This window comes from Microtus oregoni, unplaced genomic scaffold (genome assembly GCF_018167655.1).
Source record: "Microtus oregoni isolate MIOR12 unplaced genomic scaffold, Mior012 000015F_ref0000493, whole genome shotgun sequence".
In the NCBI taxonomy this organism is placed as follows: domain Eukaryota; kingdom Metazoa; phylum Chordata; class Mammalia; order Rodentia; family Cricetidae; genus Microtus; species Microtus oregoni.
The window spans coordinates 26,133,582-26,160,613 of NW_024543074.1; the positions used below are offsets into that span (position 1 = coordinate 26,133,582).

The 27,032-nt window shown below is 52.6% G+C and overlaps 1 protein-coding gene across 4 annotated transcripts in view; it reads left to right on the forward strand.

The window, feature by feature from the left end:
* The first annotated feature begins 2,192 nt into the window (after window positions 1-2,192).
* The window catches only part of Spns2 (sphingolipid transporter 2), a 38,001-nt gene continuing 13,161 nt past the window's right edge, over window positions 2,193-27,032 (forward strand). For all 4 annotated transcript variants that reach the window (XR_005975629.1, XM_041664380.1, XM_041664381.1 and 1 more), the window contains exons 1-2: window positions 2,193-2,746; window positions 17,362-17,427. Coding sequence is in view for 3 of the 4 variants with exons in the window: in XM_041664380.1 (XP_041520314.1) it covers window positions 2,377-2,746; window positions 17,362-17,427 (436 nt within the window). In the remaining variant the exon portion in view is untranslated. The remainder of the gene's footprint in view (window positions 2,747-17,361; window positions 17,428-27,032) is intronic.

Below are 27,032 nucleotides of genomic sequence, written 5' to 3' on the forward strand. Positions count from 1 at the left end.
AGGAAACGCGGTATGATAGAGTGCAAAGCCATGGTTGAATCTCCTTCACAGGTCCATAGCTCCTCAGCATCCACAGCAGACACTGCCCTTTAGCTAGCACCATCTCGCAGTTCTAGGGATCATTGTGGGAGTCCCAGTCTAGCCCCATGGAGCTTCTAGGTCTGTGCTTGTCTGCTAATCACCTGTTATCCCTGGCCACCCAGTGAAATTCCCCCTGACTGACTTTTCGGGCCCGAATTCAGCCAGCAGGAAAGAGGCAGCAGGCAACTCTCCGAATCAAATCTGTTTTCCGAACCTTCCCGTCACAGCCATTCATACTCAACACAGTGAAGCATAATTTAGTCACTTCACAGAACTGAAAAGACACCTTGAAGGCGCCAAGAAACACCAGCTTGGGGATTAACTTTGCTCGCAGAGACAGTGGAGTGTGTGTGTGTGTGTGTGTGTGTGTGTGCCCGTGCGCGTGCGCCTCATGCTCTGTCATCCATTGGCTATGCCATGACTCACTGTGGCCGACACCTTCACAAGATGTTCCTATTGTGGACGTGGGCTCTGGAGCAGCCTGCAACAGCGTGGAAGCTCCAGCCTAGATGATGATTTCAGAGCCTTGGATAAGTACCAACCAGACCATGACTAGGTGTCTGTTTATGATGGGTCACTTCGGTGACCTGGAATCACAGACAGAAACCACTAGATTTCCAAGGGTCTGAATTAATTCTTACTCATTCTCTCTCTCCCTCACTCTCTCTTTCTCTGCCTTTCTCTCTCATTTGAACCAAGCAGTTAGCACATACTAAAAAGAATATGATATGCTGGGTTTTAATTTCTTCTTTTAAAATATTTATTTATAGCCGGGCGGTGGTGGTGCTCGCCTTTAATCCCAGCACTTGGGAGGCAGAGGCAGGTGGATCTCTGTGAGTTCAAGACCAGCCTGGTCTACAAGAGCTAGTTCCAGGACAGGCTCCAAAACCACAGAGAAACCCTGTCTCGAAAAAACAAAATATATATATATATATATTCAGAGACCTGTTGGCCTGGACTCAATGGTCTGGAACCCTGCGGTTGGACTTAAACTCACAGAGATCCACCTGCCTCTGCCTCCCAAATGATGGAATTATAAGATTACATGGACAGTACAGATTTTGCTTTTAATTAAAAACTCAAAGAAATGAATGGGAGAGTTTCAGGGGAGCTTGTCAGACCCAGTCCCATCTGGGTCAGAGTGGTGAGGGCGTTCTGTACACAGAAGTTCTCAGCTATCCTCCAGAGTGGACAAAACCCCCACTCCCAACCCAGTCTCTAGGTTGTCTGTCACCTTGCCACCTTCCCCCAGTTAGAAACAGAGACCCAGAAAGACAGTAGAGGTCTTGTCCAGAATTAAGCCATACAGCAGAGCAGATTTGGGCTAGGATCCAGCCTTCCAACTTCCACTAAGGGATTTGGAGAGATGGTACCCTCGGGTAGGAGGCTTTTCCTGCTCCATATCTTCTCCTCCCCCTGGTATGTTAGACTCAGGATCCCGAATGCTGGGGTTACAGGTGTGGGGCACCATGCCTGGCTTTGGGGAGGCTATCCTGATTTTCTAATCTGAGTCCTGGCTCTCACGAGCTTCACTTTGGGGTTAGGGATACGGTCAGGGTGTACACACAAGAGTGGGTCCAGGGTAGGTGGTGGCCTGGAAATGCTTCACTGGAGAGGAGAGCAATGCACCTTTTGAAGTCTGCCTCTTGGGTCCACCAATTATGTTTCTTAGGCAGCCCTAACTGAATCAAGGTAACTACTGAAGCGTCACAAGTTCTCCAACAGGTGCCCCTGTTTCCACCATCTAAGACCTTTTTCTTCAAATGAAATGCGTTGTTCATGCTGTGGGCCTCCCTCAGCCACAGCCAGGGGTCCTCTCCCACCGCACGGACAGGTGGAAGTTGAGTAGGGTCTGGGGCAACCGACTTCCCTCACCTATACCCTGATCAGTGCCGCAGTTGCCCGCAATCCCTTCCTGATCCCCGCAGGTTCCGCGGCCGCACCGCTCCTGCGTGACTTGCGCCCCCGTCAGGCGGGTGGGGCTCTCTGGCCAGGCTCCCCCGCACCCCCCGGGGCAGCACGTGCGGGGCGGGGCTGTGGCCCGAGTCCGGAGGTGATTGGGCACGAGCCTGGTGGGCGGGGCCGGCCGCAGCTGTCAGAGCTGCCGCGGCCGCGCGTCTGACTGAACAGTAGCAGCGCCGCAGCCGGGGCTGGAGCCCGAGCGCAGAAGCCGACGGGCCGGGCCGGGATGGTGCAGCGGCGGCTCCGCGGCGCGTGCACGCACTGAGCGGGCCCGGGCTGGGCCTCGCTTCCCCCGCGCCCCCCGCGCCCCCCGCCGCCCCGGCCCCGGCCGGCATGATGTGCCTGGAATGCGCCTCGGCGGCGGCGGGCGGCGCGGAGGAGGAGGAGGCGGACGCCGAGCGGAGGCGCCGGCGCCGGGGGGCGCAGCCAGGGACTGGCAGTAGCGCTTGCTGCGGGACGCGGGGCGCGGGGGGCGCTGGAGTCGTGTCCGCCGACGAAGAGGTGCAGACGTTGTCCGGCAGCGTGAGGCGGGTCCCGTCCGGACTCCCCAGCATCCCCAGCACCCCGGGCTGCGCAGCCGCTGCCAAGGGCCCCGGTGCGCCGCAGCCCAAACCCGCCAGCCTGGGCCGAGGGCGGGGGGCAGCCGCTGCCATCCTGAGCTTGGGTAACGTGCTCAACTATCTGGACAGGTACACCGTGGCAGGTGAGCCAGTGCCCCATCCAGCCAGAGGACTAGGGCCCCTCCACCCCAGATGCCCTAGGGAGCTTTTGATTGCCAGCCTCCTAGATCCAACCTCTCTGGAGAGTCCCTAAGGACCCTATCTATGTTCAAAAGATGCTCTCGTGCTCCACGGGTCCAATCTAGTGCACCCCATGCACCCCGTGCCAGGGGTTGGAGGAGTTCCCACCCCTGGAGCAGCCAGTGAGTCCTCGCCGGCCCTTGACGGCCCATCCGTTGTCCTCCCGGAGTCTCCTCTGCGTCCCTCTTGCCTTCTCGCCTGTGTGCCCCCTCCCTCCGCAGGCTTAGGTTCCCGGGCCTCTCCTCCTCTTCCCCTAGCTCAGGCCGTCTGTGCGTGCACCGCCCGTCTGTTCCTTCCTTCCTCGGCCGCCGCCACCCCCACCCCCGGCATGCGTGCGGCCAGTGTGTGCGCCCCTTGCGGGTGTGCGCCAGGCAGTCCGAGTGTGTGCGCGCTTGGCGGCGCAGATATGAGAGTGTGTGTGAGCTTGTAAGCGCGTGGCTGACAAAGGCTTGGGCCTGCGGGGAGCCGAGGGAGGGGCGGGGCGGGTCCGTGCCGCCTGGGGACCCAGGATGCGGTTTGCAGCTGGCTCTGGCTGAAGGCCTGGAGACGCCTCCTTCTGCTCCATGGCGCTTGAGGCCTGAGGCAGGGCATAAGCCTGGGGGAGCACATGGGGTGGGGGGCGTCTAAAGAGATGCCTTATGTACCTTGCGCATCTCTGGGAATCAACCCCACATTTGGGACTGAAGTGGATACAACTGGGTTTTATCCTGAAAGTGCTTGATGTGTGACCTTGGGCCAGTTTCAGCTTGTGTTTAGGTCTGTTTCCGTTTGTGAATTGATTGATCCTGGGCTTAGGATGGATGTGGTTCTGGGATTCTATTCTGTTGGCTTCTCTCCCTGTCTTCTTAGGGATCAAGAGGTAGGGACTTGTCCTAGAGCTGGCCCTGCTTGAGGATAGTGCAGCCTCGAAAAGAAAAGAATCTGACCAGGTTGGCCTCGGGGCTCCCTGTGGAGGAGACCGTTTCTAGGAATCTAACATTCTAGCCTAGAATCTAATGGGGTGGGGGGGAGAGAAAACAGGAGGAAAGAGAGGATGAATTGGGTATTTTGCAAGACACTAAAGAACACTTAGGTATGATCTGGCATAAACTACATGTCACCTGGGTACCTGGGTGCTCTTCTGGCCTCGGTCTTCTGTGTTGAAAAGCTTTGTGGAAAGTGGAAGAACTCTAACCAGAGAGCAGAAACTGCTCTTCCTCCACTCTTGCTTGGATACACACTCACCCTTGGTTCTCTGTCCCTCCACGAGGGTGAACTTGAAGTAGATGCCAGTGGCATCAATTTTTGGGTCGGGTTGTCCCAAGAGACTGTTCCCTTGCTCTGGTGAGCAAGAGCATGACATACCCTCAAGTGTGCCAACCTACCACGCATGCGATGTGCTGCCTGGGACTCAAGATCTTAGGTGCCACCATGTGAAGACAAGTCAGAGAACATTGGGTGCCTTCACGTTGCAAAACAGGCTCTGCCCAGATGGGGGAACCCATACCCATAGACAGGCCTGTCCAAGATGGCCCAGGGGATGATCAGCAAAGCAGGTGTTAGACCGGCTCAGCCTGGTCTGGACAGAGAGGTCACTTCTCTCTCTCTCTTAGGTAGGAAACACTGGTGTGGATTTTAGTGTTGTCAAGCTTTCCAACTTACTGTATTCTGTCCCGAGAGCACCCCTTCTGAGGTTTCGAGAGGAACATGGCCAGGGGAAGAGAGGGAAGATAGGATCAGGGAATTGGTGGTGGGGATTATCTACTTCCACCGATACTTGGGTCAGAGTGTGAAAAGGAGATAGCAGATTTCTGGTGAACCGATTAGGGGGGCAGAACGACAGGAAAGGCCTGGAAAGCTCTAGACGCACACCCGCCTGAGCTGTGCATCCCTCAGTGTCCTGCCTAGGGTGTGAGCCTGCGCACTACCCCCACCCCACCCCAACACAGCATACATCATTTCCTCTCCGGATAAGCCTGCCTCCCTGTCTTTTATGATGGCCTTCCCTCCCCCTGCCCCCGGGTTCAGTTTTTAGGAATATTTACAATCTCTATGGTGACTACTGTGGCTTTCAGGGTCTTGTGCCAGAACCTGAGTCCACCTGTTGCCTACTGGTCCTGCTGGGATGGAAGCAGACATACAGGCACTCTGCTGTGTGGGCACTTTTGATGTTTGTGCCCACTTGGCCCCTAAGAACCTCACAGTCTGGCCCTAGCAACCTCATCAAAGCATGGGGAGTTCCTGCTTTTCTTTATATCTCTCCTGTACAGTTCTGTTTTCTCATCGCAATAGCCAGTTCTGCCCAGAGGAGTATAATGCCAGCTAAACAGGAATGCCAAAATGTCTGGTCTTCAGACAAAAATGAAACAGGTGCAATTAGTGTATTTTATTTGCATGTCTGCACATGTGGGTCCATGTTCCTATGGCTGCATATATGAATGTGTGTGAGTGTGGAAGAAATCAGCCTCAGGTGTGGGTCCTCAGCAGCTGTCCCCCTCTGTTTTTTGAGACAGGGTCTCTCATTGGCCTGGAGCTTGCTGCTTAGGCTAGTCTGCCTAGCTAGTAGGCTCTATGGAGTCACCTGTCTCTTCATCCCCAGTGCTGTGATTACAAGCACATACAAGCACGATTGCCTGCTGTTGAGCATGGTTTTCTAAAAACTGTTTATTTTATGTGAGTGGGTGTAGAGGTCAGAGGACAACTAACAGGAATTGTTGTCTCCTTCCACCATGCATTCTGGGAATTGGACTCAGGTCATCGGTCTTGACAGCCAAAGCCCTTGTTCTCTAGTGATCTCAGTGGCCTGAGACCTGGCTCCTCGCCCACCCACACCCCCACACCATGGGTCTAAGGACAGGTCCTTGTGCTTCAAGTCTTCATGAATCAAACACTTTGCCAGACCAAGCTATATCCCCAGCCCTAACTAATAACTTTGTCCAACAGATTTGTTAAGTTATCCTGGGATATTTTGCATTTCTTTTCATAGTGTCTTCCAAATCATTGGACAATTTGGATTTACTGCCATAGCCTGGGTCACAGGAGGAGACAGTGCAGGGTTAGAGTCTTTGCCACCAGAGTTTGTATCCAGCTGTATCAGTTTGCCAGCTTGCAATTTGTGTGACCTTGCAGCCATGTTCGGAGCCTTCTGTGGACCAAGCACTCCCTCCACCTCAGGTGGTATGGAGTGAATGAGAATGTACCCACAGCACCTGGGTGGAGGCCAGATACCTGGGAAGGCTTCACAAAATGTCAGCTGTCTGCACTTTCATGCAGAGGCCCAAGCTGTGCCCCTCACCAGTATGTCCTTCCTCGTTCTCTCTGTGGATGACAGTCCCATTCAGGCTGTCCTTTGGGATACCTTTGTGAGAGCCCCTCCCTTTTGCATCAGGGTTGGTTTCTGTCCTGGGAACTCCAGTGGTTTCCTTCTGCCTCTGTGCTAGCATTCCCAGCGCCACCCAGTGATCCAGGTAATTATGGGCTCTCCTCCCCATGGGAACCCCCTGAGGGCAGCCAACCTAAGACTTGGGAAGGAGGGCTGCCCACCCCCCCCCCCCCCGTTCTCTGCTCCTACAGTACTGCTTCCCTTGGATAACACTGAGCCCAGCATCTGGTCTAAATTCTTCCCTCCACCTTCTTGTGCAGATAGGGAAAAGGAGAACAGAGGTACCTGTGGCTTCCAGGCCAGGAAGAAAGTTCCCTTTCTGGCTCTGTGTCCTGGAGCTAGACTGACCTCTACCCCTCTGCTCGTCTTCCAAGGATGGTCATAGTTGGCTCCTGGAAGCAGGCCCAACCAAAGAGGGTTGGCCTGGGCTCTAATTGTGGTTGATGAGTGACTATTTGATAGCTAGCATCCTTCCCCAGCTTCTTTGGAGCACCTGTGCCCTTCCCAAGACCTATTTTCTGTCCCTTTGATCTGGCCTGTGGCACTCTCCCCAACCTGGAGTTGGTCGTCATTGTAGGAGCTGGTGAAGAGAGACAGAGCCTTGCCCTGGGGGAGTCATTTTCTGCCAAAGAAGCTGAGACCAGTATCCATGGCAACCACTCACTAACACAAGCCCAGAAGGAGTGATGAGCACAGGGACCCCGCCAGGAACACAAGCCTGGCAGGCATGGGGCTTCCCTTGAGCCTCACGGCTGGCTCCTGAGTTGTGGTGCCAGGCTGGGGCTAGCTCTCCTTCAAGTTCTTTGTTCCTCTGTCTAGTTGAGTCTGTTTAGGGCGGTTATATAGGGAAACTGAAGCCCAGGGTATCAAGCCACACTTCAGGGTCTTGTGGTTCTGTGACTGCCTCTCTGGATAGAGATGGTCACGCTAAGGATGAACGCCACCTTGGATAGCCCTGTTCACCAAAACGTGTCTTCACTGTGGGCAAATCCCCACTAGTGCTCTGGGTGTGGTGGCCAGAGCACCCTTCTGGCAGCCATGCCCAGGTGAGCTTCAGAGTCCTGGAATAACAGGTGACTCAAGGCCAGCTGTCCAGCCCCATGTCCCTGCCTCCTCCTCAAGGCTCTTCCTGTTGCTCCTGCCAGCACCTCTCCCGTTTACCTCTCAGAGTTCAGCACCTCTCAGAGGAAGTACCCAGGACCCCTTAGAGCTCTGACTAGGCCTCAGTGTCCTGTTATGTAGTTGGGACAAGAAGGTTGCAGGGGCTGCGGGTAGCAGTCTGATCTGAGATGGAGGCTACTGGGGACAGATGGAGTAGTTTGGAGAGGGGAGGCCCTCATCCCTTCCCCATATCCTTCAGCAAGAGGAAGTGGTTTTTGTTTCTGCCTGGGCATAGGGGTCTGAAATCTCAAGGATAGACAGAGATAAGAACAAAAGAGGCTAACTGAATACTGAATACCGGCCTCTTCCCCAGGCTCTGAGTAGCTCCTGGGCTAAATGTCCTGCTATTTATTGGCTTTGTTAGACTTCACCATCTTTGCTGTGTGATTCAAGGTGTCTCTGATTCCAGAATCTATATCCAATGATTTTGTCTTTCTTACTGTGTCACTCCAAGGGTGTTGTGGGCCCTTGGTCTCAATGCTTGTCTGCTGGTCCTGGCTCTCCCTGGACCTCCCTCTCTCAAGACCTTCAGTCATGGTCCCCAGGAGCTGCAGTCACTGGCCTCTCTTTCTCTGTGGGTCTTGTCAGTGTCTGCCTTTGTTCCAGAAAGTCTCCCTGTTCTCTGGTCGGAGCCAGTTGTCTACCATCAGGCCCTGGTGGGTAAGAAGTGGGGATCAGATCTCCTGGAACTGGAGTTAGAGATGCTTGTGATCATGATGTGGGTACTGGGAACTGAACCCCGGTCCTCTGCAATGCAAGGGCAGCATGTGCTCTCAACCCAGCAACCCCTCCCTCCTTTTTGACACAGAATTTTATGCAACCCAGGCTGGCATTAAACCTGCTTTATACCCGAGAATGACTTTGAACTCCTGATCCTTTTGCCTCTACCTCCTAAGTGCTGGGATTATAGGTATGTGCCCCTATCCCGAGTTTATGTGGTCCTAGGGATCAAACCCAGGACTTCAGCATACTAGGCAAGCACTCTGCCAACTCAGCTACATTCTCAGCCCAGCTCTGGGTTTTATTTATTTAATTTAACATTTTACATTTATTTATCTTTTGTGCACATGTGCCATAGCATGCTTGTGGAAGTCAGAGGACAAATAGTGGGAATTCTTTCCTTCCACAATGTGGACGCCAGGGCTTGAATGCAAGTTGTCAGGCTTGGTGTCAGCGCCTTTACCGGCTGAGCCATAGCTTGTAGTTTTAAACTGCCTTTTTATGTTTCCATCATGGCACATGTCTCCTCAGTAAGATCGCTATCTCCTAACCTCAAGGAGCTGACATATCTGTGATCCCAGCATGCATAGGAGGCTAGCACAGGCTTGGGTAGCAGTTAGATGATCCAATTCTGCCAATCCCAGAACTTTGGGGTGGGTGGGGCACTGGTTAACTGGACAGGTGGAGGATCTGGCCCATGTGCTTGGACCTCTATGGCCATGGCTTGTTGGTGGGTTTCGCCCTTTTATCCTGGTCAGGGTGCACAATGAGCCTCTGGGTTGGCATTTCCTGGAAGGAAATGAGAGGAAGTGGGGCAAGTCTGTCCTTGCCAGTCTTCAGCCTGGACAATGGGGATCACCTCACCCAGGTGGAGCCACTTCTGGGCATCCAGGAGGACATTCGGGAGGGTTTTCCTTTTCTCATCTGTGGATAAGGCTGGCCCTGACCCTGCAGTGAGATCCTGTGAAGCTGGTCTGCTCGAAATCTGGTTCTCTCCTGTTGGCTAGGATGGGATGAGGAGGTAAAGATATACTGCCCAAGCTGGGGGTGCAGAGGACACAGTCCTGCTCTCCTACCTCCCCTCTGTTCTCAGCTCAGCAACAGACCTTGGTCAAGTCTCTGCACCCAACTGTGGTCTCTGTGTCGCTGTTGAGTGAGACTCCCAGGCAAGGATCGGGATTTGGCTGAGTGGGCAGGGGCAAAGGGGTAGCTTCTTCCAAGCATGTGAGGATAACTGGTGTGGATGTCGAGGAGGAGACTTGGGTAGACAATACTGTTATGCCCAGATCACAGAGTCCCCCCAAAACCAACTGGAAGCAAAGAGTCTTTATTCTTACACAAGTTTGTAAACTCGGATTCCCCATGTGTCCAACATATTGACCTGATCGGAGGGATAGCCCCAAGCTCAGTTGGGTAGGGTTTTTATAATAGAAGAGGTTGGGGTGAGGGATTTCTTAGGTTCAGGACCCCTGATTGGTGGACATTTGTCTAGGGGTGTCTTGGTGAAAAGCAATGGGTGCGTGCTAACAGGTGATCTATCTACAATGGTTAGGAATTTCCTTTGGAGGGTCTGTTCCTGAATGGTGCCTGGGTGGTCTCAGTTTGTGGTCTTTCTTGGAACCAGGTATTGCCTGAGGGTAAATTGCTGAGACTCGGGCCTCTATTGAGCTTGTCATGGCTGAGTCCTACAAATACAAGCCAAGGAAAAATCCCAGAGGTTGGAAGTTAGCTCAGCCCAGCTCCTGCTTGGTCTCTGGCTGTTGTCCCATGCACCTCTGCGATAGGGAGGCAGGAGTCCCCCAGGCTCTGTGGCTACTGGTGGAGGACACGAAGGTTGAGGGTGTGTGGGCTTGAGCCAACACAGCCCAGGCCTCTTATCTCTTCCCTTCTTTCTCTGCCCCATGCCTTGGCCTCCTATCACCTCTGATGGTCATACTGCCACACCTTGAGGGTCAAGATAAGACTGTGGCCACCTTGTCCCTGGGCCCTAGTGAACTGGGGAGTTGCTGGGCCAGACCAGGACTGTGTAGCTAAGCTGGAAAGGAGTGGCTGTGCAGTGCCCCAAAATTGCTAAGGCTAAGTCTGGTTCCAGGAAAGGCAGCCCCAAATGACAGAGTAGAACCGCAGGCCAGTGACTGGTCCCACCCACCCTGGCAGGAGTTTGCTGAGGAGGGGCATCTTCAGGGCTGTTGGAGGTCTGTGGCAGGTCTCTTGAGAAGGAAGAGGTTTTCTCGGGGCGGGGTTGGGGGAGGCAAGACTCCAGGCTGGGGCTCCTTACCAACATGGTCCCAGCCAAAAAATCACCCTAGACTGTCCGGATATTAACGACCTAGCTTTGCAGCATAGTGTCAGAGATGCAGGCTCCCATATGTGAGTCTAGAACATACCCAGTGAAGATGTGGTGGGATGCTAGGCCACTTTTTAAACCAGCAACCGAGGCTCTGAGAAGGGGGCAGAGGAGTTGGTCAGCTTGCTCCTGAAGGACAGGCAGGGCTTGGTCTGAGAGAGTGTGTGCCTGGGCTGGGTCCTCAGGCTGTGGCTTCCTGGCCGTAGCCACCCAGATCCAGGCTCTTGAGCCCCTGTAATTATCAGGGTAGAAGCTGCCAAGCGCTGGATGGGAAATACTCCCACAGGGAGCCAATGCCGAGGCCTCCACACAGGGACCAGGTTTCTGAGAGGGGCTGGTGGGAGGCAATGTGGGGTATCCCTTCAGATCCCCAGGACCTGCTTTTCCAGGTATCCGCCTCATTTCAGAGAAAAGAACCGAAAGGACAGTTGTCTGGGCTGGGCCTGTGTTCTGCCCCACTAGTCAGTGATCAGGGATGACCATATGATATGTCTGGAGTACCTACCACGTGCTAGACTTCTAAACATTCCAAATGGATTAACATGCTCAAGCCTCCTAACAATCACAGGAAGCAAAATCAAGTCAGAAAGATGCAGACTACCTCAGAGAGGTTAAGTAGCTTGCCTACAGCCACACAGCAGGGAAGGTAGAAAAGCTAGGATTTAAACCAGATGGTCTGGCCCTGCTTCTGAGAATTCAGCTAGGCTGACTGCTGCTTCAGGAGATGCTAAGGCAGGCGAATGTGGCTTGGGGGACAGGTTTGAGTGCCACACGGACTGTTCTGGATAACTAAGCAGGAAGAGTCCTCAAGGTCACTCTGTCTTGGCCCTGTATCTCAGGCTGCACAAGGCAGGGCGCCCAAGGGCAGTGCACCCTTTTTCTTTTCCTTCTTGGGGGACGAGGATGCTTGTAGAGCTGCCTGGGCTTAAAGGGGTATACCACCACACCCAGCAATGTGTCCTTTTCTTACATTTGGCCTTTTGAGGACTCTGGGGTCAACAGGATGGGATTGGCTGGAGGAGACTTGGCATCCTGGGTCAGGGTCTAGTCTTCTGGGGCTACTGACCATGATGGGGACTCACCAGGAACCTCTCTGGTACAGATGGAATATAAGTAGGGCCAGAGGGTGTCCAGCTCTAGGGTCCCCTGAGGGTCACAAGAGTCTCAGAGGTGGAAAGGATACTCTGGTGGCTGTGACCTTGGATCTGGACTTTGGAGGATAAAGTGGATCTTAACAGATAGCACTGGACATCCCTGGAAGGGCACAGGGGTGGTACTGGCTGTGAGTGGGCAGTCATAGGGGCTTCTGATTTGCCTGGCCAGTGGCTTCTGGTCAGTGTGCTTATAGATTCTTGGTCCTGGGAAGTCAGCCTGGAGCTTGTATGTGCTAGGCAAGTGCTTTATCACTGAACTATAGCCTCAACCCTCTTTTTTTAATTAATTAATTATACAATGTCTCTCCCTAACTGTCCTAGAACTTGATCTGCAGACCGGGCTAACCTCAAACTCATAGAGATCCTCCTGCCTCTGCTTCTAGAGTGCTGAGATTAAAGGTGTGTACCATCATACCTGGCTCTCTTTTTACTTTTATTGTAAGACACTGTCTAAGTTTCTGGTAAACTTTTAATCTTCCTGTCCCAGCCTCCCAAGTAAGTGGACTTACAGGCCTGGTGAGGAAGGCCATATTGTAAAGCAGGCACCCTCTCCAGGAGTGACTGAAAGTCTTGGGCAGGTTCGGACCAGCCTAGTTCCTCCATTCTGTCCATTTATTCAGGAAAGAAATGGGGGTCCAGGGAAGTGAGTGGTCACAACTAGAGCTTGAGACTCTGTGTGTGTGTGTACATGCATGTGAGGATGTGCATGCCTAGTCAGGTCAGGTCACAGAAGTCTGGAGTGCTGGACACCAAGGCTTCCTTCAGGCAGCGATGGAGAACTACAGAAGCTCCGGGAAGCCATGGACAGTGACACACTCAGAGCTGGACCCGGTGCATGGCAAGCACTCTTCACCTTGCTCTTGTCTGATGTAGTATCACTGAGCCGGAGACTGAGTCAGCAGGTCTCGAGGAAGTTGTGGGTGATTCTGAGGCATGGCCAGAATTAACACTCCCCAGGCTGCAGCAGTAGCCTCTCAAGTTCAGAAGTAGCCTTGAGGGTTCTAGAGCCTCATTCCAGCACCTGGAACCTGGTCAGTGATTACTGATTGCTCGTGAGATCTGGCTGCAGGAGCAGTGAACAGGGGCAAGCAAGGCCTAGAAGCCGGGAAGCTGCTGATGAAGGCTGAGCGGTGAAGAGTGGAGGACACTGGGGCTTGTTCATGGGACTGAGGGTGGCAAGGACTACAGGGGACTCCCACAGTACTGGGGTGTTAGAGGTGCTGCGTAGGGATAGAGCTAGCCCATGGAAAGAGAGGCTGGGAAGCTAAAGGATGAGAGGAGAGTCTGGGTTAAACGGTTGTTCATCCTAAGTGAGACACAATTTGGAGGGCAGAACTCTATTTTTGCCTTGTTTTGTTGGGAGGGTCTCATGTAGCCCAGGCTGGCCTTGAACTTGCTATGTAGCCAAGGATATCTTGAGCTCCTGATACTCCTGACTTTTTACCTCTTGAGTGATGGGATTCGAGGCATCATGCAGCACCACACTAGTGTATGAGGTGTTGGGAAGCAGATTCCGGTCATTGTGTGTGCCGGGCAGCCAGTCTAGCAACTGAGTCACATTCCCAAGCCCAAAAGCTGCTGCTGTGAAGGGGTGGGGTGCTGGCCAAGGGGACAGGTTAGGGTGCACCCACAACCCAGACACATGAGGCATGGGGTGCCAGATGGAGGCAGATGCAGGAAGAGGCTGAAAGCTGAGGTACCAGATAGAGGCTGACAGATACAGGATTCTATAAGGAGAAGAGAGCCTCCCCCAGAGTTTGTGAGGGGTGTGATATCTGTGAATGGATTTGAGAATTCAGTGGTGCTGCTATTCCAGAGTGTGTGTTCTTGGGGATGTGACCCTTGTGAATGTGGGTTGGGTGACCTCCTGGAGAGGCTGGCCTCTGACTGGAATAGGTGGGGACCACATTGGTGTGGGAATCCCACCTTGTCCACTCCCTGGCTGGAACTGGTGGGCCAAGGGGCCGACCAGGCTTGGCCTGAGCTGTGGGAAGTTGCTCCTGGGTGTGAGGCCCATCCTGTGACCCAGCGAACCTCAGCCTCCAGGAAAGAGTAAATGTAAGACTGTGGTAGAAAAAAAAAAAAGCGGGGGGTGGGGAAGATGTATGTGCCGTGCCTGCTCCAGGATGGAGCCTAGAGGAAAATGTGAGCCAGCTGTGAGCTGCGGTGACACAAGCTTACCATGCCAGTGCCTCTCAGGGTCCTGCTCTCCCGCCACCCTGCCTCTCTCCATGCTGGAAAGAGAGAAAATGACCTAGAAAGGCTCAGAGGGGCCTGACCTCTTTAGATGCAGTCCCTGCTCTGTGAGGTTCCTCTGGCTTTACACCCAGAGCTTTAGGGCAAGTGGCAGAAGGGATCCCAAAGCTCCTGTGCCCTGGCTTCTAAACTTCCCTAGAGTTCCTAGGGACCTTGGATGCCTGTCCGTGTGTAGAGAAATGGAGAGGTCAGGGAAAGCTTCCTGGAGGCAGAGGCAAATGCCAGGCTAGAAAACCACTGGATGGGGAGCGACTAGCTGGGAAGTTGTACAGGTTTTGATACAACTTCCTTCCCTGAAAGTGGGCTCTCTTAACTTTAGACCAAGGCCCTTCCTTTGGTGGGGGGCAGATAGCCACAGACTCAGGACGGGGTGGGGGGATAGGGGGATAGAGAGGGCACTAGTTCATTCTCCCGCTCCCTCCTGATGCCCATCCTTTATCTACCCAGCACTGAGGCTATGACCTTGTTAGAAGCTCTGGAGCCGACTCCCCACGGTCTGTGCCCTACCCATGGTCACCCATCAATCTACATTCACCCCAACCCCTACTGCCCCTGGGAACCAGCTCTGTGCTGGGCCCCGAGCTAGGGGATAGACATGAAGCAGCAAGAGAGCCTCTTTACTTTCACCAAAATGGTTGGAATTTTCAAAAGGATTAGCATATTTGGCACACAGAAGAATTGCCTGCTGGTCGTGTCCTCAGGGAGCCTCAGTGTAGAGGCTGGTCACTGGAGACAAGGTTGGAAAGCTGAGACCGAAGAGGGAGGAGTTGAGGACTGAGTTGATTACCACTGGCCAAGGGTTTGGTGATCAGGCCTATATAGCAAGGCCTCCACAAAAATCCCAAAGGACTGGAGAGTAGGCTGCTGGGAGGTTCCTATAGGTGATCCCGTAGGTGATATTTTAGGAGATGAGGAACCCCATGCCCCTCCCCACGTGTCTCAACACAGACATTGTTCTATGTGTGCCCTGAAATCTTTGTTATAGATGTGTGTGTGTTCTCCTGAGTTCTGTGAGCTGTGCTAGCAAATGAATTGAATTCGAAGGGGTTGTGGGAAGCCCACAGGACAGCTTGGGGCTTATGATGGGCACCTGCAATGGGGAGCAGCCTTGGGACTAAGTTTTCCCCCTGGGTCATCTGATGCCTCCTTAGATGGATGCTGTCAGAACTGAAGTGACCATTTCCCCATTCGTGCCTGCTGCAGCCGCCATGGCTTGTGTGTTGTTTGGGGACCCCCCCTGCCTCGACCCACAGAAGCTGTCTGTTATGGGAGGACACTGACAGAAACAAAGCTTGTTTTTTTCCTCTCAGTATTTCAAGCCCTGGGTTCAAAGCCCACGTCCAGAGCCTGAGGGGCTATGCGGCAGTGGCTTCCTTCCCCTTAGCCTTGGTTTATTCATGTGCAGAATGAATGGTGGTGGCAACTTGAACACCAGGCGAGTGACCGGATTAGATTTGCCATGAGAACCTCCCAATACCAGAATTTACTAGGAAGCAATTACTAATGACATTAGCTCCCAGTCCCAGTGGAGCCTTCAACCCTGTGTGTCTTTCCTATTGAACTAACTCATCCTGACCCTTCCTTGGGACTGGTGCTAATGTCAGGGTGGACCAGGAAATACGGGGCACTGGCTGACTGAGGGTGGCAGAAGGGGGAGAAATAAGGGAAGACTGCTTAGAAGAGAAGGCGTGGAAGCCAATCTTGAAGGAGTGGCAGGGATCAGTGTAATGAGCCAAGGGCCAGGCTAGAGAAGACACATTTGGAGTGTGGAAGCAGGCATTGGGTAGTTTGAGAGGTGGGGCTCTCATCCAAGAAGTGAGGCAGGAGGGCAGGATTGGCAGAACTGTGAACCTGTTGTCTGTGACCCGAGGATGGGCTAGTACACTGTGGAGCCACAGGCAACAGTGACCGAGAGAGAGGCCTGACTTAGGACAGGGAACAGGCTGGGGCCTGGGAGGTGAGTGTGGACAGTTCCCCAAAGTTGAGCCCATTGGTGCTGCCTCTTGGCCTCTGAGGCTGGTCAGGCACCGCTGGTCCCACATAGTGACTATGTCCATCTACAGACCTAGCTCCTACTATCCAGCTTTGTGGCAAGGGCATTGCCCCATTAGACCTTGGTTATTAAGTCATTAGCTGGGCCTCACACTGCCTCTTCATTAGCGTAATTATGGAGAATCCTACTCAGCGAATTAAAGGAAGATGCTTTCTCCCGACTCTCAGGCTGCCAGTCACCAGCCAGGCCTGGCCCTACAGCCCAGAAGACCCCTTAGCTTCCCAGAAGGGTCTAAAGAGGGACAATGACATTTGGTGCCCCCGCCCCATCTGTCAGACTAGACCCAGACACAGTGCCCAGCAATCTCTGGCTCCTTCTTCCATGCTGGTGACTTTGAGCCTATGAGTCTCCTGTGCCTCAGTTTCTTCACCTGTCCAGTGGGATAACAGTGCGGTCTCACAGGGCTACATGGGGAGTAAATAGACAAGGGATTTCACATCCAACACACAAACTGCCAGTCACCAGTCATGCTGCTATTTTCAAAGAAAGCTCCTGGAGCCCCAAGAGCCTCTGCTTTCAGTGCAGGCAGCTCTTGAAGGCAGGGTGTCGTCTCTTCCTGTCCCTAACCCCTTCTCTGCGGTTGGTGGTCCTTCTGTCCACAGAGATAAGCCTGGTGGGGCCTGGGGCTAGGCTGCTGGGGTACTGACTCTGGAGACTTGAGTAAGAGCTACGGAAGCCATCTGGGGTCTGCAGCCCCAGCACAGCTATGGCTCTGTCTCTCAGCAGTGGATGATTTGTAGGTTTCCTTCAGCCTCTGTTGATAGAGCCCCAGTGGAGAGCAAAGGTGGTTGACTGGGGAACAATCATGGCCTCTAGGACCTGTTTCTCTGAGGCCTGCTTCCTGTGTCTGGGAACTGGAGTCCTGGTCACGAGGGCAGCTGGCATGTATGGTATGTGTGTGTGTGTGAGAGAGAGAGAGAGAGTGTATGTGCGCGCACACACATACACGCGCACATGCAAATACACATACATGTGCAACACACATGCTTACGTACAGGGGCATGAGAGCCTGTGTGAATGGTGCCTTAAGTCACTTTGTCCTTGATCCCAGCTACCAGTTGTCTCCACAGCTGGCTGTGGCTGCACTTGCTCCTTATCTGGGGGCTTTGTGAATGGCAGAGAATAGGACCCAGGTCCTGCTCTCTCACCCAGGGTGGAGCACAGGCAAGTCAGAGGTCAGCCTTATCGAGTGACCACAGAAGAGCCTTGCTCTTCTTCATACTTCAGGCTCCTGCCATGGCTGATGAGTGGATATTATGCCCAGACCGAGCATGGGAGGTCCTCGGTGGGGATGGGTGGGGAGGCTGTCACCCCAAGCTTCCCAGTGGTCTGGATAGCCTGAGCAAAGTGAAGGTCACTGCAGGGCAGGAATGCGGGAGGGGGGCCAGGCTGGTCTGAGACTGGGGCAGCTAATGGGAATGCCCTTGATTTGACTTTGCAATAATCACCCTCTATCTCCCCTCCAGGTGTTCTTCTGGACATCCAGCAGCACTTTGGGGTCAAGGACCGGGGCGCCGGCTTGCTGCAATCAGGTGAGGCCTATTTCTTGCCCAGGGGTAGCAGCTCTGCTCAGCCTTCATTCTCTTGGTCTCTTCTGTCCTCAAATCAGAATGAAGGTGGGCGTTGCAGCAAAATCCCATGGCTGCCATCCACCATGGGCCCTTCCCTTCTAAGCCTCAGCTTCTTTTCTTGTAAAACAAAATACATGCCCCTGTCCCAAGTGGGTAGAAGAGATGACAAAAACCACAGGGTTGGTGCTGAAACCCACCAAGGGAACCCTTCTTTGGGGTTCTAAGACATCATCGGTACCCAGGAGCCAGTGATTTGGGTGATGCCCGCTGAGCCTCAGTGACCTGTTCCTGTCACTCCTCCACTGCTTCATTCTGATCCACTTAGAAATCACCTCCTGAATGACAAGGGATACCACCACCTGTCAGCTTCTGAGGCAGTCTGAGGTCCTAGGTCCTGTCTAGGCTCAGCCTTAGACAGGCTCCCTGCCTCTCCTTCCTGAGATCCCAGCCTCCCCATGGGCCATCAGAAGCAGGGCCTGAGGTCTTCTGAGCTGTGGCACAGAGGCCACAGGGGAAACTACTGTGCAACTGTTCTAGCCTCTCATTTTCTTTTCTAGAAAGACAGACCATATCTCCCTTTTCCTTGCCCTACCCTTCAGGGCCCGTAGGATCTGTACTCTTGGCTCCCTGGCCTCCCTACTGGATTTGGCTGTACCACCATGACCTAAGATGGCTCTTGAAGCTGCTGGAGACTCACTCCAGTATGGGATCCCAGGATGTCTGGTCATGACTGGGCTCCAACCTTGTGTCTCTGGGCCTTTAATCCTGGAGTTCATCTGGCTGTGAACCCTAGGCAGGTTGGTGTGTGGGAGAGCTCTGGTTTGCATTCCAGCCCATGAACCCTTCTGCAGCCTAGCTGTTCTAGGAGGGTGGGGGTGGAGGGAATCTGCCCTGGAACCTGCCTGACCTGTCTAGGTGGCATTCCATATGCACAATGGCCCCTAGAGCTCACAGAATGACACAGGCATGGCACAGCACTGCACGCACGCAGTACACTGCCCAGGCCCCTCAGCAAGCACCCAGACCCTTGTTGCTGGGCAGAGATCCTGGATAGGGTCTTTGGCTTAGAGAGAGATCTGTTTGCTGGTTGTAGGACTCCTTCTTAACAAGTGACACTGAGCTAAAGCGGGGCAAGGCACGCAGTGGTCAGGACTCTACCCCAACGGCTGTGGCCTCCACCCAAGTCACGAGCCCAGGCCTTTCTTTTCCCTTCCTGGCCTCCGTGGCTGGGCTGCCCTGCTCCGTGCAAGGTGATCACCCAGAGGAAGGGGTCCTAGCCAGTGGTAGTATGGGAAGAGTAGGCTGCGCAGCTTTCTAAGACTCTGGTCTCTACCCCCTGTGAGTTCCCAAGAAGCTGGATGAACCTTATCCCTCTGGTTCTAGCCTTGCTGGTGAACTGGAGGGAGGCTGCACCCCAGCTTCCTTGTCAATTACCCTGAGTGTGGTCGGTTTTACCTGGCCTCCCAAGGGTTTGGGGGCAGTTCCAGAGAAAGTGGGAGGTCAGGTCCCATTTCCTTCCCCAGTACCTCCCAGACTGGATTCTTGCCTCATCGACCCTACTGACCTCCAGGGACCTGGCCAGAAATGGACAGAACCCCCACAAATGTGGTATCCTTTGATTCTTTCCGAACTCTACAGGCTCCCTTTGCCAAGTTCACTTGCTGGTGAAAGAGGTGGGCCAAGGGAGGGGAGCAACTTGCTGAGAACTTGTGGCAGAGGGACCCTGCCTCTGCATGCTGCTGCCCTTTTAGCTTTTGCAGCTTGAGTGTCTGACACCAGTGTCCCCACAGTGGGTGCCTCTGGGCCCAGATGAGAATTCCCAGCTTTCTCAGAGTCTTGGGAGGCCTTGTCGGCTGCCTTAACCCTGCTGTTTATTGTGACACAGCTGGGATGGCTCCCTTCAGTGTCCTCACCCTGCTGGCCATTTTAGCTAAGATGCTGGGCAAGCTCAACCAGGATGTGACTCAGTGGGCACCAGAGCAAGGCACCTAATTGGCCTGTGCCCCAGGCACCTGTCTCTCCCCTAAGCCTGATAAGGTCAGAATTGGTGGAGGGCGCCAGTTAGGTGTTGCTGCTTGTCTGGATCAAAGAGCTGGGGCTGAGAACAGCGCCAGCTTATTTGTGGGCTCCAGGGGCTTTGGGGCTGGGAAGCATGTGAGGAGATAGAGGGTTTGGTTTGGGCCTGCCCTTTCTGTTACCCCCTGGGAAGGGGTCCCCTGTCAGCATCCTCTTGTACATTGCTGCTGGCTCAGCTTGGCCTCTGTGGTAGCCCAGAGTAGAACTCACAATGAGCCTCCATAGCTCACACTGAAAGGGATAGCAGCTGCTCAACCTGTTGCTTGGAATGCCCTGGGCTGGGTGTTGTTCATGCTTAGACTCTTCTAGCAAGCAGATTCCCCTGTCAATGGGAGTCAAAAATGCCATTCAGTTGCTGCTCAAGTCCAGGGTTTAGTGTGGGAGCCTGAATAGATGTCAGAGTATGCGCCTAGCTGTAGCTGCTGGCAGATGGGAAAGGCTTCCCTGAAGAGGGAATATTTCAGTGGGGCTTTTTCATTGATTAGAAAGGACATCTGGTCAGTTTGTCAGTAGATGTCAGAGCCTCTACCTCCACCTCTACCTCCATTCCTACTTCCTCCCCCACACACCTTGCTTTCCCATCTAGAATAGCAGAGAAAACCTGTTTAAATTACATAGCTGCACTTGAAAGCTAAAGCTAACAGGGAATTCCCAGGTGCCAGAAACAAAGAACTGAAGTCAAAAGCTGGACTGGGAGATGGAGCTGAAGCCATGTGCTTCAGAGCACCAGGGACAGTTGTATGTGTTGAGCACTTGGCAGTGTTCGTAATGACATTTTCACAAAATTTCAAACATACACAGAAGCAGAATAGCACAACATGCTTCCCCCATATGCTAGTTCCATAGCTTCCTCGGTGCATCGCGGGGCATCTTCCAGGCTGGAGGCTTGCGCTTCCAGGGTCACGAGGCTGACTCAGTTTTCCCTCAGAACTCAGGCGGCCTCCTGATCCCAAGCTTGTCTAGGCTGGCAGACAGCTCAGCTGGTAGTGTTCCCACTTCAGGCAGATGTTTCCTGCCTGCCTCCGACTTTCTGCAGAGAGCCTGGTGCCAGTCCTGGCGCCCTCAGGCCTGCGACTTACTTCTTTTTCCGTGGAAACCATCTGTTTCCAGGGACCCCAGCAAAAGCAAATCCAAGTGACTCTTTAGGGAAGCCTTCATGATGGAGAGCCAGCATAGACACAGGTGACAGCTCTCCCTGAAGACAAATTCACATCCAAAACGAACAGTGCACGCAGCAGGGCAGAGCACGTGATGAGCGTGAGGCTGATGTAGTGGTAGGTGCTTGCCTCACAGGTGCAAGGCCTTAGGTGCCATCCTCAGCACCAGTGGGAAAAAATAGAGGCCACAGGCATCTCATCCTTGTGAGAGGCAAGCAGCCGGTCCTGGAGACAGCCCGAAGAACTACAGAAGATAGTCTGGTTTTTAAAAATAGCTGTGATTAGCTGGGCATGGTAGCTCACACCTGAGATCCCAAGCACTTAAGAGGCTGAGAAAAGGATTACTATGAATTTGGCAGTAACCTGGGCTACAGAACAAATTCCAGGATAGTCTGAGCTAGAGTGAGACCCTGTCTCAAAAAAGTAAAAGCCCTAGGAATGCTTAGTTTTTTAGAGTTCAGAGGAAGTCATGATATATATATATATATATATATATATATATATATATATATACACACATACACACACACACACACACACACACACACACACATATATATATATATATATATATATATATATATACATACATATATATTAGCACAGCACTTTAATTCCGGGCAGGCAGCACTCAGTAAGTTTGAGACTAGCCTGGTCTACAGAATGAGTTCTAGGACAGCCAGGACTGTTTCACAGAGAAACTCTATCTCAAAAAACAAACAAACAAATAAAAAAGAATAGCACCCAATAAAAAAAATAACAAAAGGATGTTTAAAATATATGAAACTTGTAGAAAGTTAAAAAAGAGGCTGGAGAGGTGGCTCAGTGGTTAAGAGCACTGACTGCTCTTCCAGAGGACCCTGGTTCAATTCCCAGAACCCACATGGCAGTTCACCACTGTCTGTAGCTCCAATTTCAAGGGATCCAACACACAGACAAACACACCAATGCACTTAAAATAAATTATTAAAAAAAAGAAAGTTAAAAAAAGTGTAAAATAAAGTGACAGATAAATTAATGAATAAACTAGACCTAGATGAAGAGAAAATAAACAAATTTAAAGATGGATCTGAGGGAATCAGTATCAATACAACATAGGGAAGGACAGTGGGTGTGATGGTTGTTTGTGATGTTACCTGATCTTTGTGACCTGCTATTGGTCAGCCATAAGCTCAGTATGGGGAAAATGGAGGAAGAGGAGGCAGAGGAATCAGTAGAACATTCCTGAGAAGGGCTTGAAGGCTGGGCTTCCTGGATTTGTCTTGGAGCAATGGGGAACCAGGGAAGGGCTTGCGAGCAGGGTGGTCCCTGAAGTTGTATGCATCAGCATGTTCACTCTGTCACCTAGTGCAGGAATGGAGGGCTTGAGTTTGTGGGGCCACAGGAAGTGGGGTAGGATTGGAGGAAGAGATGGCTCAGACTGAAACTAGACAGTGTCTTGCTCCTCTTCCATCTTGATCAGCCCAGCAACACCCTGCTCTAGCAGACTTAGATTCCACAGGAAAAGCTGCGGAGCCCCACAGCCACCATCCCAGAGATGCTGTCCAAAGGAGGCCCAAGAAGCCACCCACCTGTGGCTGGAGAGGCCAGCCCACGTTCTCTGTCCAAAGTAGAGTGGAAAGAGAGCCGTGGTGGATTCTTCCTGTCTGAGGGCTGAATGTGGAGAGATCCCAGATGCCACCAGAGGAGCCATGTGTGTCCTGTGTCTACCCCACTGGCTAGGGTGGCCTGGGTTGTGCCTGGATGGCAGAGGCTGCCCACATCTGTCTGAGCATCCTCCCTGCCCACAGGATGTGGAGGGTTGTGTATCTTCTTGAAATAGCAGTCAGCTGGAATTTGGACTGGGGAAACATAGCCCTGATTCAGCCAGGCCAGGCAGGGGCAGGAGATAGACGCCATGGCCACAGCAACTCCCCTAGCAACCACCTTGCTATCTCCTACTATGACGCCACTTTCTCTGGTCAGGAAGGTCCCATGTATAGTGAGCGTGGCATCTCCTACCATGGATAGGGATACAGCTGTGGTTGCCTGTCAGCATGCAGAACCCATGTGAGGCTCCAACCTTTTGGATGTTAGCACACTGAGTGAGCCCAGGAGGTAACACCTTAGTCGTTCAGCCGGCCATCTGTCTTATTTCTCTTTGTGATACGGGGGATCAATACTAGGACCTAGCACTGGCTAGGTAAGTGCTCTGCCACTGAGCCATGTCCTAAGTACTTTTCATTTTGCTTTGAAACAAAGTCTTGCTATGTGTCTCACGCTGGCCTGGAACCTGCTATGTAGCACAAATTGGTTTCAAACATGCAGTCCTCCTGCTTCAATCTCTTGAGTGCTAAGGTTACACGCATCATCCATGATGCCTGGCACTCCTCTCCCCCACATCCCCCTACCTCCAGGCTCCCTTCCATTTTTTCTGAGGGCCTTGAGCCAGCTCTGTAAAGGAGAGAGAGTGAAGCTTGGGCCTGAGTTCCATACTGAGCTAGACTCCTCCCATCAGCAGCAGTCTGGGTACCCTGCCCCCTCTGCCTGGCTCCTTGCCCTACAGCTCCATTGTCCGAGACCTGTGGCCTCAGCAAGTGTGAGCTGAGTGAGGTCTTCCCCACACCCTGGCCACAGGATGTCCTCCTGAATGCGGGAACTGCCGGGAAAGCCTCTGCCTACATTGAAGTTGGGGGCGGGGCAGTCAGTCTGGTCTGAAAGCTCTCCTCCCACAAAGACCATGGGGCAGGGGTGGAAGGCACAGGAAGCTTCTAGCTGTTGCTGGTCTTTATTTCCAGCAGAGCAGCCTGCTGGCTTTGTAATGGCCTCTCAGTGCCCATTGTTCCCAAGGGACACAGTTCAGTGTCCAGGCCTTTGCCTGGGCTGTTCCTCCCATCCCTATCCCGACAATGTGCAAAGCCTGCCGCTGACCAGTGATGCCCCCTGAGAGCTAGGAGGAGCCTGAGGGATGAGGTTGCAAAGATGACCGGACACATTCCTGACCCTGGATTCCTTTGCTCCTAAGGGGAAGGCACTGAGGTCCCTGCCCAGCTTGCTATGTCATTCAGGGTGTGTTCCCCTACCCTTCAGGGCCTCTGTGGCCCCAGCTGTAATGTGTGTACAGAAAAGTAGGGCTCAAGTTTTCTGATGGATGGAGGAGCTTGGGGCACTGGCAGGCTGGACTGGCATGGGAACAGGTGCACTCCTGCCTACGGAAATCTACCCAGCCCTGGTGTTCCCGTCTACCACATGAGCAAAACGTCAGGGGTGGGCGAACCAGAAGGTTACCCTGTTGAAGACAGTGTGATGTGGCCAAGGCCTGGGTGCCTGCTTCAGTTTCCTTCAGTCATCCAATGGGAGCTTTTTCCACAGAGGTGGGATGGGCCAGCCCAGTTGTGGTGTCTAGAGACCCATCTCCCTCCGTGGCCTTCTCAGACTGCTATCTGACCCATCGCCTGCTGTCCCAGTACACCCTGAACATTCTCTGACCTCAGGGGCATTTGTGGGGACCATCTCCTTCCTAGTCTGGCAGTGAGTGATGGGATTTAGAGCAAGGACTTTCGAGTCGGCTAAACTGAGGTTTAATTCTGGCTCAGCCACACACTTGCCATGTGACATCACTTCGTTCAGCCGGTCGTCTCCTCTGTAAGATGAAATTAATAGCAAGAATCTGACTGAGATAATAAATACATATGCCAAGAATGTGTCCAGGGCCTGGCCTATAATAAGTGATCCATCAATGACAACTGCAGACGTTATTGACAATAAGCATCATGCTTCATTAACCATCATACAATATGACTAGAAGACTTGAAATTTACATAATATAAAGTTTATATATGCATGTGTATATATGTATACACGCATACACACACGCACATACATATAAAAAGTGTTATCATCACGGTGAACTCCTAGGCATGTTTTATTGCCTACTTTGACATCACCAAGATTTGATACTCCTTATTGGCTCCCGGGCTTTAAATACATCGAACTGTGCCGCTCATGGGTGGACTTGTACTTTGGCCAGACAAGAGGTGTCTCCTACTCTGATTTTTCTCTGCCCACTCCCCACCCAGCTCAGACAGGCATACAGCAGGCAGTTGTTCCTCTTCCCCTAAACACGCGTAAGCCTTTGCGACTAAGCTTTTCCTTGTCCACATCCTGATCTGATCTGGGGCAGATCTTAGTAGGCGGGGTTGACAAGAAAGCATTCTTTCTATAGATGTAAGGAAATAATATTGGCCCTGGCTAATGTAAACAAGAGCCTTGTTGACCCAGGCAGGCGGGGCGTGAAGCACCTTCCCCCGCACTGCCTCATCCAATACTCGAGCCACCCAGAGCAGCAGCTATTTTTATCTTCATTTTACAGATGAGGAAGTTGGCGTGGGGAGCTGGCTCAGACTGGCTCATGAAAGCCGATTGTTAAATTTTTAGGAATTGTGTGAGCTGCTTGTTAGACACAGCCATTGTTCAGAACTAAATTATATAAACTTACAACTGAGTGATTTGTGTTAAAAGAAGCAGATAAGTGCTCAGAAGTCATCACTTCCTAATTTCCTACATCACGGTATTATCAGTGTGCATGAGGTAAACCCCTTTGAACTAAATGGTGGGAACGCCTGTGGTTGAGAAGGTTCTGAGCTCAGAGCTTCATGTCTCTTGGGTGGGAGTGTTTAGACAATGGAGATGCTCAGTCTCCAGGCATCACGGGTCCCCTCCTCTGCCCCTTTTTAGAGAACCTGTTTTTACACATTTACCAGCACACCAGTGAAGCTGGGTCACATATATGACCTGGCAAAGGGTCCTAGCTCAGAAGGTGCAGAGCTGGGCTTGAACCCTGAGCAGGGTCTCTCTGAGGCCCATGGACTGATTCTGCTCAAAACCTAGGTTACAGATCTGAATTACTAGGTCCTGTGTCCTGTGTTTTCAAGTTCAGCAGAGAGAAGGGTCCTTCATGTCCTCTCCACAGCCCACTTTGCCTTGCTCATGGCCCTCCTCTCCTCACTACTCCTTCCTCCCTTCCTAAACTCTGCCTCTCCAGGGGCTGCTAAGCCATGCACACATGAGCCCAGTGGGCAGAGGCTGGTGTTGTCTGGCCATCTGCCTGCTGGCAATGGGTCAGCCTTCCATGGGACAAAGGGGGCTGCCTTGCTATGTGGTTGGCCTCTACCCGCCCTACCTGAGCCCCTTTATCTCACCTGGAATGCCAAGCCCCTCCCATCACCAACAGAGGCCTTCTCTCCAAGTCCCACATGATTCTGTACCGTGCTCTGGTCCTAGGAGAACAAAACCAGGTCATTAGTTCTTTGCTCGGCACCCTCCTGACTTTCCATGGAGGATCCCACTCCGTCTGGCCTCTCAACCTTCTCTTCCACCCCTCCCCACTCTGTCCTTTAGCTGCAGACGCTCTGGCCTCTTTCCTGCTCCTCAGATATGCTAAGTGCACTCCTGCCTGCTCCCTGCAGTATTTCTGTAAATGTTTTCTTGCCTCCTGCAGGTCTTTGCTGAGATGAAACTTCCCGAACTCTAATCTCCTGTCCCTGCCCTTTGATCCTCCCTGGTATTCCTCACCGTCTTACACAGCTTGTTAATCATCACTGCTATTGTGTTATCTATGTGTTTTTCTTCCTTAGAATGTAAGTCCTAAGCAGGCAGGAATCTCATGTTCATTCACCCATGAATCCCAGACACCGAACGTCAGTACGTTGTAGATGTCCTGTCTTAGTTACTATTCTGTTGCTGTGATGGAGAGACACCACGACCAAGGCATCTTATAAAAGTGTGGTGTTTTGAATGAAGATGGCCCCACAGGATCATGGATTTGAGTGCTTGGTTAGGAGGAGTGGCCTTGGAGGAGGTGTGACATGGGGGTGGGCCTTAAGGTTTCAAAAGCCTATACCATCCCTGTTGGCTCCCTCTCTGCCTCCAACCTTTGGATGAGATGTACACTCTCAGCTACTGCTCCAGCACCATGCCTGCCTGCCTGCTGCCGCACTCCCCACCATGATGGTCATGGGCTTACCCTCTAAAGCTGTAAGGAGGTACCCAGTTTCTTTTATAATTTGCCTTTGTCACAATGTCTGTTCACAGCAATTAGGACAGTCACCAAGACACGTCCCTCCCCCCTATTTTTTGAATGAGTGAGTGCACGCATGCGTGAGTGAATAAATGAATGGCAGGGTTTCCAGTGTTCAGAATAGCCTGTGTAGCTTGCTGGGAGTGAGGGGGGCTGAGTGACCTGGCTGATGGTAAGACCTGGAGTTCCAGACTCAAGTTTGCCCTGATTTGCTGCATGACTTTAGGTACCAGATCCCTTACCCTCTCTGAATCTCTCTTTCTCTTAAGTACTTG